Source organism: Scomber scombrus, chromosome 1, assembly GCF_963691925.1.
Source record: "Scomber scombrus chromosome 1, fScoSco1.1, whole genome shotgun sequence".
NCBI classification, from domain to species: domain Eukaryota; kingdom Metazoa; phylum Chordata; class Actinopteri; order Scombriformes; family Scombridae; genus Scomber; species Scomber scombrus.
Window position 1 is genome coordinate 19,401,411 of NC_084970.1, and position 17,981 is coordinate 19,419,391.

The following is a 17,981-nucleotide window of genomic DNA, read 5'->3' on the forward strand; positions in this document are numbered from 1 at the left end:
ACACAATATAATATATATATACAAATATAAATATAAACTATTATCCAACTTGTGTGCTGTGTTTCTTAAGTTACATTTACTTATCCTTTTGTGATATTTAGATAAAGTTAGGAAGTTATGTAGAAACAGTAGTGGGTAGTGAAGTAAAAGTACTAATACCACTATGTAAGAATACTCCCAAAACAAGTAAAGATCCTGAATACAAAGTACAAAGGTATCATCAGTAAGAGCAGCTGGTTTAATGTAACAGTACATTGCATTTTAAATTTATTCTGTATGTTTTTATATAAAATATAAATCTGAAAAAATAACCAGTACTTTTTAAAAAAATTTTTTTTACTGTAACTGACCCTGTGAATCATTCCTAACAGTGTATAAAAAGTGAATGAAGTCATAATATTTTGGCATATTTATATGAATACAGCTGAGCAAACACTATTTGACAAATTCCATGAGATTTTTACTATTTCCCAGAATGAAAGTTAAAGCTCAGCAAGACTTTGTGCATTTAAGGACATTTATAAACAGTTTTAAACCTACCAGTGAATTATTCATACATGTTCAAATAATATTTATTATATATCATTAAATATGACTGCAGTTATAATATGTTATCAGTCAGTCATTAACTGTTTACACCAGTTATTGATGCTTCATGGGATGTTGACAAAAGCACCAATTATCACATAAAATGTTCTTAATAGCTGCTTACAACTCCATTATAGTAATATCTCAAATGTTTATATACTGCTCATAAATGCCCATAAAACAAGTATAAAACAAGAAAAGGAGTGAAGTGACACCGGCCATTATCATTATAGTAAAGTCAATGTTTATTTCCACATTCTTTACCAGGTTTCATCTTGATCTGTACATCTGTTAATCCAGTAACAGAGGATGGCGGCCCCAAAGTGCCATCCAGTCAGAATGCATTGATATCGCAGCTAGCGTGAATGTTTTCATTAGCAGTTTAGCTCATTCATTTGGCCTTGTTCAGAGATTTGACGTTGTAAACATGGACATTGAGAGGAAAATCCTGATAGAATTAACAGAAAGGCCAACGTTTTTTCTTTTTTTTTAACAACACATTTCTTTTGATTAAACTGTAAAAAACAGGCAGGCATAAAACTAACAGTAGAACACAAGCTCATATTCAATCATTCTAGGACAAGTGCAGTTTCACGACATGCAGTGCTTACCTAATCCATAATGAAAGTACTGCTCATAAAGACGGACAAAAAAAGTCAGAGTTCATAGTACTTCCTTTGTTATAGTTTGTCAGACCACAGACACCGCAGTTTTCTGTCGCCTTCTTCCACTGTAGGGCAAAAGGGGATCACAGCAATTTCAAAGAGCAACCTCTGAGAATACCTAGTATTCATAGTCGGAGAGAAGAGAGAAATAAATGACACCTGAAGCCTTTGTCGAGAACACTGATCTGCCCTTTGTACAGTATGTCATGAATAGGATGGCAGTGAGACCCTGTTGCTTTCATGTGCTGAACGAGGAAGAGAAAACAAATCTTAGAGGACGACACGTCTCTAGAAAAGTCACGCTAAAAACGGTTGCTATCACATCGTATGATAGATCTATAAATGAGTCTTATGGACCAGGGTGTATATCTAGGCTCTGAGCCCTCTCACTGAGTTAAATTGCCTGAGAAGCTAAACTCTTTACATTGAAGTCTGTTTAAATTAAAAGTTGCATTCTGCATAGTTTCAGTGAAAAGTGAACTAATTTCCCTTGCAATAAATAAAATATCCTTTGCATAGAAGTTTGATGCACTCCTAGAAAAGCTGCTGAAGATGAAAAAAGCTCTTAAACTCTTAAAATTCTCTAATAAATTTGCTGCTTCAGCAAACAGCCAGGTAGGCTGACTCTGGTCTAGGAGTGACTCAAACTGAACCAGTACTCGTTTGTGTGTCTGACATTCTTTGATGAATATTTCAGAAACTGGTCATTTGACAATGTAAATGTTTGCATCTGGAGACGTGAAGTCAAGAAAAATTGGAGGTAACTTTACCTTAAACAAAAGAGGGAAGAGGGGTGTGGGGGGCGGGAGGTCCATCCTAGACATGGCCTCAAATTTAAACATCTTAAACAACTGACGGTAACAAAATAATCAAAACATTTCCACAAGAAAAATATATTCACATCATATTGCATAAATATGTGCTGGAATGAGGTTAATGAATATAGATTAATAAAATCTCTCTCCCAAAATGAGCTGAATGTGTCATGAAATTAGCCCCAGTGCTCAGTAGCGGGTGGGGAAAATGAAAACGAGTTCCCCTTGTCGTACTGTATGAATCATTATTATTAAATTTGCTTCATCAATTCTGCTGATGCATGAAATAAATTAAGTGGTTCAGATGATAGATTTAGAAGGTACTGCAGACTTACAAAGCATGTGAATGCTACACAGACTCATGAAGCAAAGCAATGCATTAACTGTGTATAATATTCTATAATAAAAACCCCACTTTCATTTTGTAATTCACTCATAATGAAGCAAACTAATGCATCTCTATGGGCATTATTCAAGTAATGTAACAAATTCTGTTCTTAACATATTAGGAACTGTTTCATTGTGACCACTAAACGGAACATTTCTAATACAATATTCCTTGATGTGATGAGCCCAAAATATATAAGAGGTAACTAATGTATTGTACAGTACAGTAACAGCAGCACAGACTGAGTTTTTATGAGCTAAAGAAAAAGCTCTGTAACAGAAAATATAAAACATTGGCAGAATATTTGGAGTGTGACGATGCACGGAAAGGAAAAGAGATTGGCAAAGAGAATGTAAGAGGCGTATGCATTGAGTTGTACAACTCAGGAGATGAGGGGGAATGTTGCTCAACACTGGGCGTGTTCAATAGGACAAAACATTCAGAGTATCACACCTGGCGAATACATGTGGTACCGGTGTGTTTATGAATCAGCTGCTCCTGTGAATGTTTTTGTCCTATTAAAAGTGCCTGAGTGATAAATGCAAACCCAAATAGTGGAAAACAACCTGCATCCTCTGTAGTAGTGTACAGTACATATAGAGCTTTGGAAGCTTGGAGTTGGAACGCAGTAAGCCACAGGACAGAGGGCGCCACCACGGCACCGGCTGAGGTAGTAGTGTGACTGAATGTGAACTTCCCAGGGACTCACGGAGGCAGCTTGAAGAGAGGTGTAGCTACCGGTAAACCTGAGTCACTGGGCTGGCGGAGTGGACCAGAAAGGAGGGGGCTGTGGCTACAAAGTCCCAACTCCTGTCACTGAAGGTCCATGTGCAAAAGATTTTTCTCCTCAAAGGAAGTATAACTGCTCCTACTTGAATGAACTGTGTTACATCTGCTAGCCCACTGACGAACAGATAAATCTCTTTACAACATGCTTTTATGTCATCATCCATACAATATGAAACATACTCAACCCTGTTCTTAAGGTTCTGTAGACTGTAATAAATTAGGAATTGAAGTAGTTTTTGTTGTATTTAACAAAGCAGTTTGTGTGTGAAGCTGTGTGAAGCACCCTGGGAGCTGGGAGTAAACCAGCTGGGTATGCTTCACCATGGCAGCCTGATGGTGGAGTGTGGAGGTTAATGATGCTGCTAGAGGCCAGTTGGTTTCCTCCCCAGCGACCAGGTCTTTATGGCAGCTTCATGAACAGACCGTTATCAATAGAAGGGACAGGCATGGGGCAGGGGAACTGAAAGAGACTCATGTCTGCTGTGAGGGCGGCCATAGCGGCGGGGTCATGCTCTATCTGCGTCCTCAGAGCAGGGTCGATCTTCTCGAGTCGCCGCTTGATCCTCTTGGCCTCCCTTTCGCGGATCAGCCTGGCCTGCCTCTTGTCAGGCGTCTCGTTGGCCCTCTTTAAACGCATGGCCTCCCTGTCCCTCTGCAGTCTGCGTGCTCGCTGCTCCTCTGATTCCTGCATCCTCTGCATGCGCTTGGCCTCTCGGTCCCGCAGCCTCCTGATCTCCCTTTCCTCCTCCGTCTCACACGCACGCTTATTCTTCTTTGCTGTGCGCTCGCGTTCCAGTCGCTGCATGCGGGCCTCCAAGGGTTCGTTCTTCCGGCGCAGAGCCCATTTTCGCATCGGGGACTGGGCCTCCACCAACTGCTGATAGGCCATGCAGCTGTTGCACACAAGCAGCACCCCGGCAGGATACACGGGCATAGGGCTGAGGATGTCTGGGATAGGAGGAAGGCCAGAGGAAGAGGAGTTAAGAGCATCGGGGATAGACGCAAGCGATGGCCCTTCAGAGAGGAGACTGTCGGGCAGTGAGGGGAAAGAGGGCCCTTGCTCGGAGCCTGTGCACAGTCCCGGGCCATGACATGGTCTGGGGCCTTGACATTGGCTGGATAAGTGGCCTGGTCCCTGGCAAGAACGATGGGCTTGACATAGGTTGGTGTTGGGGTCAGGAGCTTGACATGACTGAGGGCCCTGACATGAACTGGGGCTGGGGCCTGGTCCGTGACAGGAGCGAGTGCCTGGGCCCGGGCTGGACATGGGGCTGCTGGACAGCGACTGGGACACAGAACATGAGTCCCTCTCATCGGTGACATCCATCCTGGTTGTGTCGAGAACATCTTTAAGCTTCTCCCTGAGAAAAAGAGAGAGCGTTAACCTTCACTGGTGAACCGGTAGCTGAGCAAGGCACCATTTTAAATTTAAACTGAAGGTGCTAATGAATGATATAAATTCATTCAACACGCTGCTATAGTGACATGATTTGAAACCGTTTTGTCTGGTGGGGAAAAGATGACATCTCATCTTACTCATTTCTCAGACCACTCGTTTCAGTGGTGAGTAAGACACTGTGTCATGTGACCTGTGATTAACTAAAAAAAACAGTTCGGTATTATTATTACCATTCTGAGACTTATCAGAAACCCTGGGTGAGCAAATAAATGTATGTCAGATATGCCTTATCGTCTGCCTCACTATTGACAGTCAAGTTGTTACTTTAAGACATAATCCATTTATAACGGTTATCTAAAAATTCAGCATTTTGCAGGTTTATGGGGCATTTTATTGTAATTGGCAGTGTTTAACATCCGTATCATCTCTACAGTGACATACAAGATATATATTTATGTACATATAGGTCTTCTAAACTAATTACTTCATTAAGAGTTCATCATTGCTGGCTATAACAAAGAGCTGTTCCACACACCATTAAGACGCAGCTTTTCAAGGTCTCTGCTTTATTAGAACACACAGTACTGTGCAAAAGAAAACGGCTTCTATTGGCTAAAGTATTTAGACTTCCCCGTACACTTGCGCAATAGCAGGAACCTGGATCTCTTAAACCTAAATGGAATTGAGCCTATTATATTTAATAATTAATGTTAAATTTCGTGTACATATTTCCTTTATTTTCAGTTTGTATGTAGTGGCCTAAGACTTTTGCACAGTACTGTACATATGCAGGTTTTTCTGAGGATAAACTAACACTTGCCTGTAATAGCACATGCATTTTCCCCCTCCAGTCAGAAATACAGTACATTACAGCTTGTATGTTTCTCCTGACCTTGCCAGTGCTGCTTAAATTTGAAACATTATAGCAGTTGCTAAGCAACATGCAAGTTTATTTCCATTAAATCTGTCATTCCAGTACTAATTTTATTCATCCCTCATGTTCTGCATCCTGCCTAATATCACACGTTTGTACTAACTTTTTAACAAAAACCTTGACTAGAAATTAGTCATTTGAATACTTTGTGACCAACAGTTTTAAAATAAAAACTTAGCTGTGCTGCAGCAACAATCATTATTCATCTGTACTATTTAAAATTAGTTTCTCCTGTTGAATCAAGTGACTGTCTGCTGAACGTAACTGAACCCTCAGATCTGGTTTTAGTGTTTAAAGATTAATGAAATTATCAGGAATATGATCGGCCAGGAAGATAGAAACCGACTATGAGGTGCATAATGTATTGTATATTATTTATAAAAAAAATCCGTGGAGACACTTGACTTAGCATTTTACTTAAAAAAAGTTAAATACAAAATATAACTTGTCTGATATCAAATTCATCTACATAATTATTTGGAGAAAAAAAAGCACTGTGCTTTCACGATCTAGTGTAAGATAATAGCTACACTAGAAGGGGCCCAACCTGTTAAAGTTGTTGGTGTCTGTAAAGTGTGCACCACAGACAGCGCAGTTGGAGAGGCGGTCCTCTGAGTGGATGAGAAGATGCCGTCCAAGCGAGCCAGGCGAACTCAGGGCTCGCCCACACACTGGGCACACATAGCTCTTGGTGTTGCTCATCATAGTCGTGTGCTATTAAAGACAGAAAAACAAAATAAGAACAAGAAGCTGTGGTAAAAAAAAGAGATGTTTTAAGTATACCGCCGACAGCAAGGGAGGAAACTTTATTAATGTAGTTAGTTGCTCTGAACAGGAAGAAATCAGTACACATTTTAAAAAAAGGTTAATTACAGGGAGTTGAAGAAGAAGTGACACTTTTCTTGTGGTATAATTTACCAATTATACAGAAGAAAACAATAATATTGAACATATTTTTAAACTCAAAGCAATTCAGGTTTTAGAAAACCCAAATATTAAAAAAAATATTCTTAACTTTAATAGTATCATAATGGACATTAATCATCTTTTCCTGTAAAGTGCTTTTGTGCCATAAGCAAGTGATGTTAGTATATATTATTTTGATGTTAGTATTATATATAGTATATAAATGCTCTAAATCATCTTAAAGTAACATTTTAAATGACGCTTTGTTAGTTAAAAACTTGTGTAACAAAAGTTATGACACAACTTTGAAAATTAAGTCTGTAGGTTAAAATCATATTAAATATTACTAATTCAATTTAAAAGCATTTAAAAGGTTTGATATGGTGCTCAGAGTGCTCAAGACTTGATCACTTCAATGGAATTTTAACCAACTCAAAAATGTATTATATTGTAAACTAACTTCAGCTGGTTCACAGTGATTATTTTAATTCACTATATGACAAATTAAGCACCAGATTGGATCATACCAGTCGATACCTTCTCTGTCCACCTGCATTTCATTGAAGTACTGATTCTAAAAGCTGCTTAGGGGCTTTAAAGGTGATGACCCACAACCAGCTTATTTGAAACAGACTGCAAATAAAGCTGCTTTGTTTACATGGTTCTGTGCTCGATTAAGACAGGCGAGACCAGTCTTGTTCTCACCTGGTAGACATGAGAGATGAGCTTCTCAGGGCTGCTGAAATCCAGCGGGCAGAGAGGACACACAAAGTTGTTGCTGTGGTCTGACCCTTCCTCGCTCTCCTGAGGGAAACCAAGCACCATTACAACACATTTCAGGAAAAAAAACACAAGTTCTACAAGCCAAGCATATTTACATCCCCTACACTTTCATATCCATGCTCATATTTCAGCCCAACATTTAAGTTAAAGCAGATGAAAATATCTTTGAGTTACTATTTAAAATCAATGTTGCTCTCATTAGTGAGGATGTTTTTTTACTATGTAAGGTTCATTGCACCAGTTATATGATTGGTACATAGAGAATAAGTCTACCAGCACTACATATTTATTTTAATCTCTCGCTGGGTCTTTGTGGACAGACTAGCTGTTTCACATGCTTCCAGCTGAAGCATCTCTGCATGTGTTATATGGTGTGCTGAGTGTGTGAATGAGCAGAATTCTCACAACACCCCAATGACTCACTAACAGTGACATGATGCCGTGTACTGTCACAGATGTGACTCATGCACAAGCTGAAATACAGAACGTTTTCTAAACAGAAGGTCCAGACACAAAACATATTGGCTAATGCCAGTGGTGTACCAAATTGAAGTGCTTGTGATTTTTCCTTTCCATTTTTGTTTAATGAGTAAGGGGATACTGATTATTCAAGCACTGTTGCACCCTGCACAACTGCTTTAAGATCCTTTAATATTCTCAAACATTTTGCTGGAAAACAAAAAGATGCTTTCACTTACCAATTTTGATCATTACACATGATGATGGTGAACACGATTGGTTATTAAGTTGAACAAATTAACAATTTTAAAATTTCATACATGACAAAGACAAACCAAAGAGGGTATCACATGAGTGTTAGATATACATCAGTGCACAGCAACTGAATGAAACCCAGTTTGAGTTTTACACTTCTAACATGTGATCTAATGAGAATGAAACACTGAAAAATAACAGATATAACACATAACACTACTTCCTGTACCTGTTAACCCCCAACAGAATTGCAGTCGCATAGGTTACTTTAACACACATTACATAATGATCTTTATCCAAATTAGTATTCATAACACATGGGGTTTCATTCACAGCTAGAGGATAAGAGATTTTAAAAAACCTGCAGCTATAAGGTTTAGCATTTTTCACAGCCCACAGAAGTCTTGCCACAACCATAACTGCTTTCAAACCCTGCGAATCTATGAACCACATGAGTTGTGCAATATATCTCAAAATGGAACTGGGCACCTCTATGGTGAGGCTGCACAGCTTCTGCTAAATAGTTCAACCCTGTGCATGTTTCTTAATGAGACATGTTAAATGTAATTGTACCGCACCTGAAATGTTATGTTAAAGATATATCGACCATTTTACACATTTTCCTTCGTTATACTTCTTCAGCCACTTTTACTGGTTAATGTGGGTGGTGGCCCTCTCACCTCTTTGACTCCCGCTCCTTGTAGGCGGCACTGCGTTCTTTTGGTGGTCATGTGGTCGTCGGCTGAGGCGTTGGAGGACGAGTCTTCACCGTGGTTGTCAAGGTCACTATCGCTGTCTTCTATGGAGGCAAACACAGCCCTATCAATACAGACAGACAACAGAACACAGAGCAGGGCTTACTCTCACTAACACCCCTCAGTCCAAGGATGTCCTACAGAGTCCATCCAGTCCTTCCCTGTCACATCCCTCCATCCTGTACCTGAGATGCTATCCTGTCCAAGGACCTCCTGGGAGTTGTTGCTGCAGCATTCACTGTCCTCAGTGAATTCGTCCCTGCCATCCATGTTAATAGTGTGCTGAAGTCCTGTGATGCCTGAAGTGTGGAATGGCCCTGGAGATAAAAATAAATAACAGTCAGTCATGGAGCTCTGTGACTGGGGAGATAAGTGAGGAGTGCAGCAGTTATTAGAATATTTGTATACTGTACGTTAAACCACATGAAAATATACACTTAACACCACAGGTGGGTAATATGCCATTGTATGTGAGATTATATAAACATGTCTATTGTCAGAGATTGTGCCATTCTGTTCATTGCTTTATGGAAAAGTTGGATTTTTATGATTGTTGCATCAATGCAATAAAGTACTATATGTCAAGTATTTAATTTGCTGTATTTGCCAAAAACGTTCCTGTCTCATTATTCCAATGTATCATGTCAGGATGTATATCTATATTGTTTTATATAAAATCACACATACCATGACAGAAGATTTCATTTGTATTGTGTGCTGTTAAATTTGACATTGTATTTTAAAGTAATGTGATAATGTCACAATAGAGTTTCATACTGCAAAACCAGTTATTGTTTAAGAAAAGCTCTAATAGTGTTTGTTCATTTAACAATGAATCAATAGTTGAATCAATGTCAAGAACAACAATTGAAGTCTGCAGGTGAGGCCAGTGTGACAGGTTAAAGGAAATTATTTTTATGGTTGCCTTTACATAAAAAAATTACAAGACATACAAGTAGAAGAATAAACCACTCATCTCAGGTTTCATAAAATAGTGAGACTTTTTTCATATGACAGCATAATTTCCTGTATACCATGAACCAGAGAGGCAGAACTACAGACAGACATCGTGGTGGTGGCCCTCCTTACTTGTATAGAGCATTTATTTCACAGTAACAGGGGCCATTTTAAAATAAGTTCATAATATATATAGCATTGCGTTAAACATGTCAGTAAATTAAGGCTGTTTGAATACAGACATTTTTATCCATACACTGCATCACGCATTGGAGTGCCTTATCTCCATGGCAACATAGAAATCTACAGTCATAGCATACAGCAAGAAGGTATGAATTTCCAACACTGATCCATTCATTCATAGCTGTGTGTCTTCTTTTGTCCATGGTAATACACACTTTAAATTTTATGGAAGATGTGTCCAGGCTTCTGATGTCAGAACATTTTGCCATTTGATTAGGCAGAGAGGCAGAGACGATTCATGCATAAAGGCAACAAAAGTGATCAGAAAGCCTCCAAAAACGCATCAACTACAAAATTATTTATATACATTTTAAATTTTTCTCAAGAACTTAGGATAGAAGATATATTCCACTGGAACTGTGGAACCTCTTTGCAGATGAGACTGCTTTCATATGAACCAGTCACAGGAAACATAATGAATGCTACGCCAGAAAAATGGTAAGGCGAGCCCGCTGACATGTATGTGCACACACACACACATCAACTTCATTTGCATCCCAACCCCCACTTTTTCACACACATATACACTCGGAGATACATGCTAGCTCTGTTCGACAGCCATGCTGCAGTCCCACAGGAGAAGCAGCCTGTACTATTTTCCTCTAGCTAACTGCCTTGCTACTCAGTGTGTTCCTCTCTCTCTCAGTACCACCCACACACTGAACAGCCTGGCTTGCCCTCTGTCCTCCCTGCTTGTATGTAGCTCTGACTACTTCCATATCTATACCATCAGCTCTGAGGGGGAGGATAAACCTTCATAGCATGAAAGCCCATAAGTGGCTCATTTAACTCCTTGAGATGCCACTCTTTTGTTTTATCGCTGCTCTGTTGGGTTGCGGGATCGGGTGAAAAAAAACCTTCACTTTTCTGATTATCACACTTGACCCTGCACAACCGTATTTAACTGCCAACGCTGCTTAACTGGAGACAGTTTCGTTGAACGCTCCTGTGGCATTCGCACACACAGAACATCTCACTTCAGATGGCTGAAATTAATGACAGCTTAAAATTCAATTTTCTACCATCTTCTCTCCTTCCAATAACACAGATCAGAGATGGGAGAGAGATCCTGACTTCAGTTACCTGAGACTGACAGAAGTAATTACAGCCTTCGTCACAATCCTGAGGTATTGCGCGCGCGTACACACACACACACACACACACACACACACACACACACACACACACACACACACACACACACACACACACACACACACACACACACACACACACACTCACTGTGTTAGAGGAAAACAGAGGTGTAATGTTGATCAGGTTTGTCATTCTGCTGTTTTGCCACTGGTGAGAAGTTGGTATGTGAACACAGTTTGGGCACTTTTCCCATAGCAATGCAAGCATTCATTAGCATTGGAAGAGTGGTTAAGAGTATTGAACTATGAACTACTACAACGAGCTGGCTTCACGGCACATAGCCAATGATTGATGTGTGAGAGATACCCATCCCCCCTCTGCTAGGCTCTGTCTGTACATCTGTCTCTCCTCGCTCCCTCTCCCCCCCTCCTGCCTCAGTCTCTGCCACTGTGATGTTATCTCTGAGTCTGTGTGTCTGTAGGCAGGAGGTGACGCAGTGTCTGACTGAATCCAGACAAAGAGACAAACTCATCAGCCAACAGACACAGAAGAGGGAGAGAGGAGGAGGAGGATGGGGGTGTGTGTGTGTATGTGTGTGTGTGTGTGTGTGTGTGGAAGGGGTGGGGGGGGGGGCGCGCAAAACAAAACAGACAAAAGATAGAATGCCAAAACTCTACTCAAACACCAAGCAATGGGGGTCCTGTTGAATTCAAAGCCCCCTCCTTCTCCTTTTCAGCCACCATCCCCTCCAAAACACACACACACACACACACACACACACACACACACACACACACACACACACACACACACACACACACACACACACACACACACACACACACACACACACACACACACACACAGAGCACCGTCTGAATCTGCAGGAAGTGCTGGGGCCCCTGTCTTCCATCCATGAGACCAAGGATGGTGGGCCAGACGTCTGATCAATTTTTACTTTGACCTTATATATCACAGAGAACAAGGTGAAGTCATTAAAACATTTTTCTTTGAACGTGGAGTCTTTCTTTTTCTTAATGAAAGACTTTGTCTGGTTATGGTTACACCTGAAATGAAAACAAACTCCTCTTCTGGATAAATCCCACAAAAAATGTCACTTTCATATACAAACAAGAGCTTTCGACCAGGCCACAAGACTACACTGTCATCCTTAGGACACATAATCAGGGAGGATTTGTGCTGAACATCTCTTGAGTTTTTAAAAAGCTGAGTTGCTTGGCACAAACATGTCAACTCTAATAAACTGTACTCTTCACAGTAGATGAAATTTACGTCAAAGTACTAAAAATTGTGGCTTCTGTATGCACACATACACTTACTCAAAAAACTGAATGTTTTAAGATGTTGGTTAATCTCTCTCCTTTTCAGTGCTATACTGCAACCTCATCAGTACCTATACTGTTGACAAACTGTCATGTATTTACTGCCAACATGAAGGACACATCCACTTTTCTCCAGAAAGCACACACCACCTCCAGTCCCAATGAACTTTTATACAAGAGTGTTTTTTCATCAAACTCAAGGAGGAACACAAATAGCCAGACAGACAGCACTGTTGTATTATTGTCTGGAATTCCCTGTGTGTGTGCGTGTGTTTGTGTTTGTGTGTGAGTGTGTGTCTTTATGCGTGTCAGCCCGCCTGCCTGTCAGACTGTCTCCCTGCCTGTCTGGTCTGTCAGTCTGTCTGGCTTGACCCTCTCTGGAGGAACAGCTCCGTGCATACAATTCATATCTCACAAGAAAAGACAGGTAAAACAATCAAAAGGCAAAAACAGAGAAAAGTCACACTGAGGCCTCAATTCACACACCGGTTAAGCTGCGGGAGGTGCGGTTTGTCTGTCTAGAAAAATGTTTTGGCATTTGTCACAGCATGAAGTGCACATTAACACATGCCACCATTAAATTGTATAAAGCCCTCCTCAGCGTGTTCAGCCTCCACGCCGGGCTCTCGCAGAACTGTTCCAGAGCAGCAAATGATCTCATTAGCTTGTGGGGATTAACTGCGGTCGCAAGTGCAAGATGTATTTCAACTACAGGTTAAACAAACTATGTTTAGAAAAGAGCATACATAACTTCAGTAGATTACACTGGGCAATCTACTTTCTGTGGGCTGAGGTGTCTTAAGTGGTCAGTGTACTATCCACCAACCAGGGGATGCAGGCAGCAGAGGGCACCACACACTCAGGGAAACTGTCAATATACCCACACCAGGGGTCAATGCTGCTTCAGTATAGTATGTCAATATTTCATACATTTCCTTAGGATATTAAATGGAAGGAAATTATGGTGCTACAGTACGTAAATGTGCAGTGGCATTGATGAGATGCAGGAGAGCCCTGTATGTTCAAGGACAAAGTGCCTCTCAGTTCATCAGAAGTTTATCAATATGAGAAAAAGTGTTGGAATGATCTTAGTGTATTAAGAAATGCTGTTGATAATTATTTCTAAAAAATAAAAAAAGAGGAAGGAAAAAAAGAGAAATGACTGAATTTTCATCAAAAGTCAATGTTCTTTTAAAAATAGCTGTAGCTTCATTTAGTTTTTACTGATTGGGTGTTCTCTGGTGCTTTCATTTCATCTTGTGCAAACTGAACTGACACCATGCAGATCAACAGGGTGTAAAAAATGAGACGCATGTCCCCATCAGATCATAATCTAACAATATAATAACTGTGGTGAGACTCTAGGTCTGCTTCTTCTTAACACTTAAGAGGCGTTTCGATTTGTCATCTACAGAAATTACGCCTTAAAACTAGAAATGTGGTGAGCCCTCAGCCTACGAGCCCTCACATACGGATGGAAACAACCATCACAAAACTTCCTGTGAAGCTCACATATAAAATGATATGAATGATCAGACACGCCACTGAAGGTAGCACACACTCTTTAAACCTCAAAGGAAAGTTATTTGCAGGATTATGCTCCAAGAAATCGTAGTTCATGTTGGACAGGAGATCAAGGTGATGGAATCCATTAGATATTAGCAATGACCCAATATTCCTGCAGTTGTCTAGTATAAATCTACTTTTAAGTAACTACTGAATATTTACCAGAGATCACTGCATCATCACTGTTGCATCTATTTAGCCATTTACAGATCATTTACTTCTTTGTTGTCTAGTACTTGTCCAGAGCTTGATTTTAATTACTGGGTAATGAGTGTCTATGCATCTATAACTATGTCCACCTACCACTTATGAGGTCATTATTAAATAAATAAAAGGAAGAAAGATCAATTACACATCAGCCAAAAATATCTTGTGCTGTATTCTCACACAAACAACAAGCTAAAATGGAAATGAGATATACCTCACTGCAGTTTGTTTGTTAATGCTCACAGGAAACCTGCTGACATAATATGGTTTGAATATAATATAGAGTATGTGATGTGTATGTGAAGAGGAAGCCTGTCTTTGGCTTTATACATCTTATCTATATGACAGTATTACAAGGTACAGCGGACATTAAACAGAGCAACTGAAACAGTGTTTATGTAGAAATGATTAAACACATTCCTGTCAAACAACCAGATAAAAGCGCAGATAACCAGTGTGACATGTTTAACTAAGTCGTGAAACAGTATCAGATAATACCTGGAATACCTACAGTCAACTTTGAAGGGGTTGGTCTGTTTTCGCCTGGACATATTATTGCCCACTCCCGGTGAAAAAAAATCAAAAGGGATCTCCTCCTAACCCCGTACAGTTACCCCGAGACCAGTCCAGGTGTATTCCGCACTGAGGGTGCAGATGATCAACAAAATAATAAATCAAATTAAAAAATTAAAAAAAAGATCAAATCGTTTACTCGATGAGCGCCAATGCAAAAAGGTTTCAAAAAGAAAAAGCGGACACATAAAATAGTCACATTTCTGCAGCTGCTTGAAAAATAAACCCTCGATCAGGGTTTTTTTTTTTCTTTAAATGATGTCCAAACCCGAGCAGAGACACACCGAGCAGCCACGGCCAGCTCCGATCCCCGAGCCGCTGGCAGCCGTGCGCTCACTGCAGCGCTGCAGGAGCTCAGCTGATCTGGAGCCACGCCGCACAGAATTGTGGGATGCACAGGAGCGATGGGGAGTTCACGCGAAAAGATAAAGATAGTATGATGCGTTCACGTCACACGGCGAGGAAAAAATAATACCGGCTATGTAAAGTAACCTTGCAAGAAAAAGGAAATGCTTCGTGCCTCAGTATTTTTAAGACATAACATATATCTGAGTGCTACTTTGATGTATCGTTTTGTTTCACTTAGACTGAAAATGATGGGGAAATAGGGTCCAGGTTGAAATAAAAACGGAATTTCCCGTGATGGAGTTTGCGAGTGAGGGGAATCACTCTTTTTGTGTCTGAGTTGTGTTTTGTCAAAATACTATTCTTAAAAAAATGAAGAATGAACTTTAAAGCCTTCAAGTATTATTACATTCACACCCACAATTTAGGTTTTCTTGAGAAACTGGTATATTATAAATAAGGCTTAAAGCGTTAAAGAAAAACAAAAACACCCAACTTTCTCTTATAAATAGAAATACTTATTTCATTATATAATTTCTAGATCACTTTTATACTAAGTATTGAATTTACTACAATAACTGTCCAGTGTAAGTCAGACTCTGACATATACTAGATATTTGTATCAGATAAGTCTGATTATACTGGTAGGTATTAGTTTTCAATATGAATGTGTAACACTTTGATAATGACTTTTTATAATGATTTCTTAAATTTGATTATGAATGAACTGTGACCAATCTATATCGTGAGCAGGACATTTAACAGTTGAAACATAAACTTGTCAGTGCTCTCTGGTGGTTAAACTATGTAATGGCAATACTGTTTCTTAATTACTTCAAAGATATCTGTTTGGCATTTTGGCTGCAGTTTCTTGTTCCTTATGTCACTAAACAGAAGTTTTTTTTTGGGTTAGTTCACCCAAAATACAAAAACATGTCTGTTGTCACAATGGAAACTACTGAAAGGATGTTCTGTGGATTATCCAGAGTAACCAGAACATTGTATTTTTTGTGCAATTTTTCAATGCTGTGAACATTTTATTTACCTATGCTGTAGTTTGATGGTGGTAGATATCTCAAAACCAAAACTCTCTGCATAGCTATGTGCCACAATGGATAATTGTGAGCCTTTAAACTAAAGTCCATGTTCCATATTTGAGGAAGTTTGGAGTTTTACTCAGCAACATAATCAAGGTAGCTTTCTATTATTGTTGTGTGAGAGAGGGGGAGGCCCATAGAGTGGATCAGTGTTGATAAGAGTTGTTCACACAGCTGATAAGCCTCTGGGCTGGCAATTCAGAAATACGTGACTTGATGGGTGTGGACTTGTATTAACAGTGCCACAGATACATACTCAAAGGTGTAATCAAGACTGACAATACTGCTGTGTACAATTCAGAAAAACTCTTGAGGCTATTCGAAATATAGCATTTGCCACCAGGAAAAGCAACACTAAATTAACAGCATTGTGCATAAAAATAGCATTTTATTATCTGCATACATTATTTAATTTGCTAAGTTTTGCTAAATTACCATTTCTTTAATGCTGCTCAAACCAGACCTGCTCTATGTGAAAAGTGAGATAACTTCTGTTGTGGTTTGACACTATATGAAGAAAACTGACTTAGGCTGTTTTAACATTCATCTGCTGAAAGTACAAAGATTCTCTGTGCGCATTGGAAATCTTACTTTAATGCTCAGATCATACGTAGGCTACGAACACGATTTGTGACATCACAAATAGTTTGTAAGCCAATCCTGATCCGATATTCAACTTAAACAAATGTGATGTAAAAACTTGAAGCCTCCAGTGTACAAACAGTGAGGACTTTACAGTGAAGTAAGAGACATCTTGTCTCCAGCTGTTAAACTTGATATATATATATGTATATATGTTTGCATAACTCTGGAATTTTCAATGATGGGGATGGATCAGATGTCATTTTATGAACTTTAACAAGATGATTTAACCTCTTTTGTGGGAAAACTATATCAGACACAAATTATTATTCAAAGTGGAGTATTCTATATACCTTAAAATATGTCTTAAGGGGCTCTTTAAACATTCTTAGAAAGACAGTATCCGAAGTCTTTTTTCAGCATTCCTATAAACCATAAATACATACTGTGATGTAAGTATGAAGGTCCCAGCTTCACTGTATTTGGATCTTATTAATACCTCTCTAAATATGATCGTTAGCCATGCAGCTGTGAGGAAAAACCACCAAACTGCTTGAGCTATTTTACAGACCACACCTGGGCAAGTCCCTACTGTTTGGTAAACCATTGATCCATCCCAGACAACACAGTACCAACACTGGGTGGCGCCCAAACCACTGACCAGCTAATGTCATAACATCACATGTAGTCGTCATCACTGACTGCCACGAGTAAACGGACCGCAGCACGACATTGACAGGGTAAAAAACGTGTTCTTCCGCAGCATTAAGAGGAAAATATGCCATCTCAACAAAATAATCTCGCCGTGTCATGAAATTCGCGGCATTTGTGCGGCAAGTGAGAGATGACACGCATAAGTGCGCAAACTAAAAGCCACATTACGTGTTATTATTTAGAGTCAATCATCCAGTGAGATCAATGTATTAATGTTAGCTAGCTGGCTAAGCCCACCGTTAGCCCTTTATAGGCAATACGAGAACGAACGATGGAAGAGAGCAAGACGGCAACAAGCACACCATAACCGGGATTAACAGTACAGTTGGCTAGCTGCAGTTCTCATCATCATTACAACATAATTAAACAGTTACCCATGTTGTCCAGTGAGCACTGGCATATCAGGCGGGAGTGTCGGGCAGAGGAGAAGACTATTACAAGCTAACGTCACTGTGCGCTGATCATCAACTGTCCGCGCTTCTTTCCCAGCCTGTGGGACATGTCAGTGTAACCCTCCGCCTGC

General features: G+C 39.8%; 1 protein-coding gene across 4 annotated transcripts; it reads right to left on the minus strand.

Annotated features, from left to right (window-relative positions):
- Positions 1–820: 820 nt before the first annotated feature.
- znf821 (zinc finger protein 821) lies at positions 821–17,933 on the minus strand. Of its 4 annotated transcripts, none has more exons than XM_062422637.1 (6): positions 17,833–17,933; positions 8,922–9,053; positions 8,662–8,780; positions 7,190–7,288; positions 6,126–6,292; positions 821–4,606 (listed from the first exon to the last, which is right to left on the minus strand). In XM_062422637.1, the coding sequence occupies exons 1-6, from the start codon at positions 17,834–17,836 to the stop codon at positions 3,646–3,648; spliced, it is 1,482 nt and encodes a 493-aa protein (XP_062278621.1). In that variant the 5' UTR covers positions 17,837–17,933; the 3' UTR covers positions 821–3,645. The 4 variants fall into 4 exon arrangements, with proteins under 4 accessions (XP_062278621.1, XP_062278611.1, XP_062278603.1 ...); XM_062422627.1 differs by lacking the exon at positions 17,833–17,933 and adding an exon at positions 14,659–15,137 and having other exon boundaries at positions 8,662–8,777; XM_062422619.1 differs by lacking the exon at positions 17,833–17,933 and adding an exon at positions 14,659–15,137 and having other exon boundaries at positions 7,190–7,285.
- Positions 17,934–17,981: the final 48 nt, after the last annotated feature.

Coding starts and splice junctions, on each gene's coding strand:
- znf821 (XM_062422611.1), bottom strand. CDS start 14,698: ATGTCCAGGCGAAAACAGACCAACCCCTTCAAAGTTGACT. Junction 9,054..14,658: donor CAACCCCTTCAAAGTTGACT/GTAGGTATTCCA, acceptor TTTTATCTCCAG/GGCCATTCCACACTTCAGGC. Junction 4,607..6,125: donor GACACCAACAACTTTAACAG/GTTGGGCCCCTT, acceptor TCTTTTTCTCAG/GGAGAAGCTTAAAGATGTTC.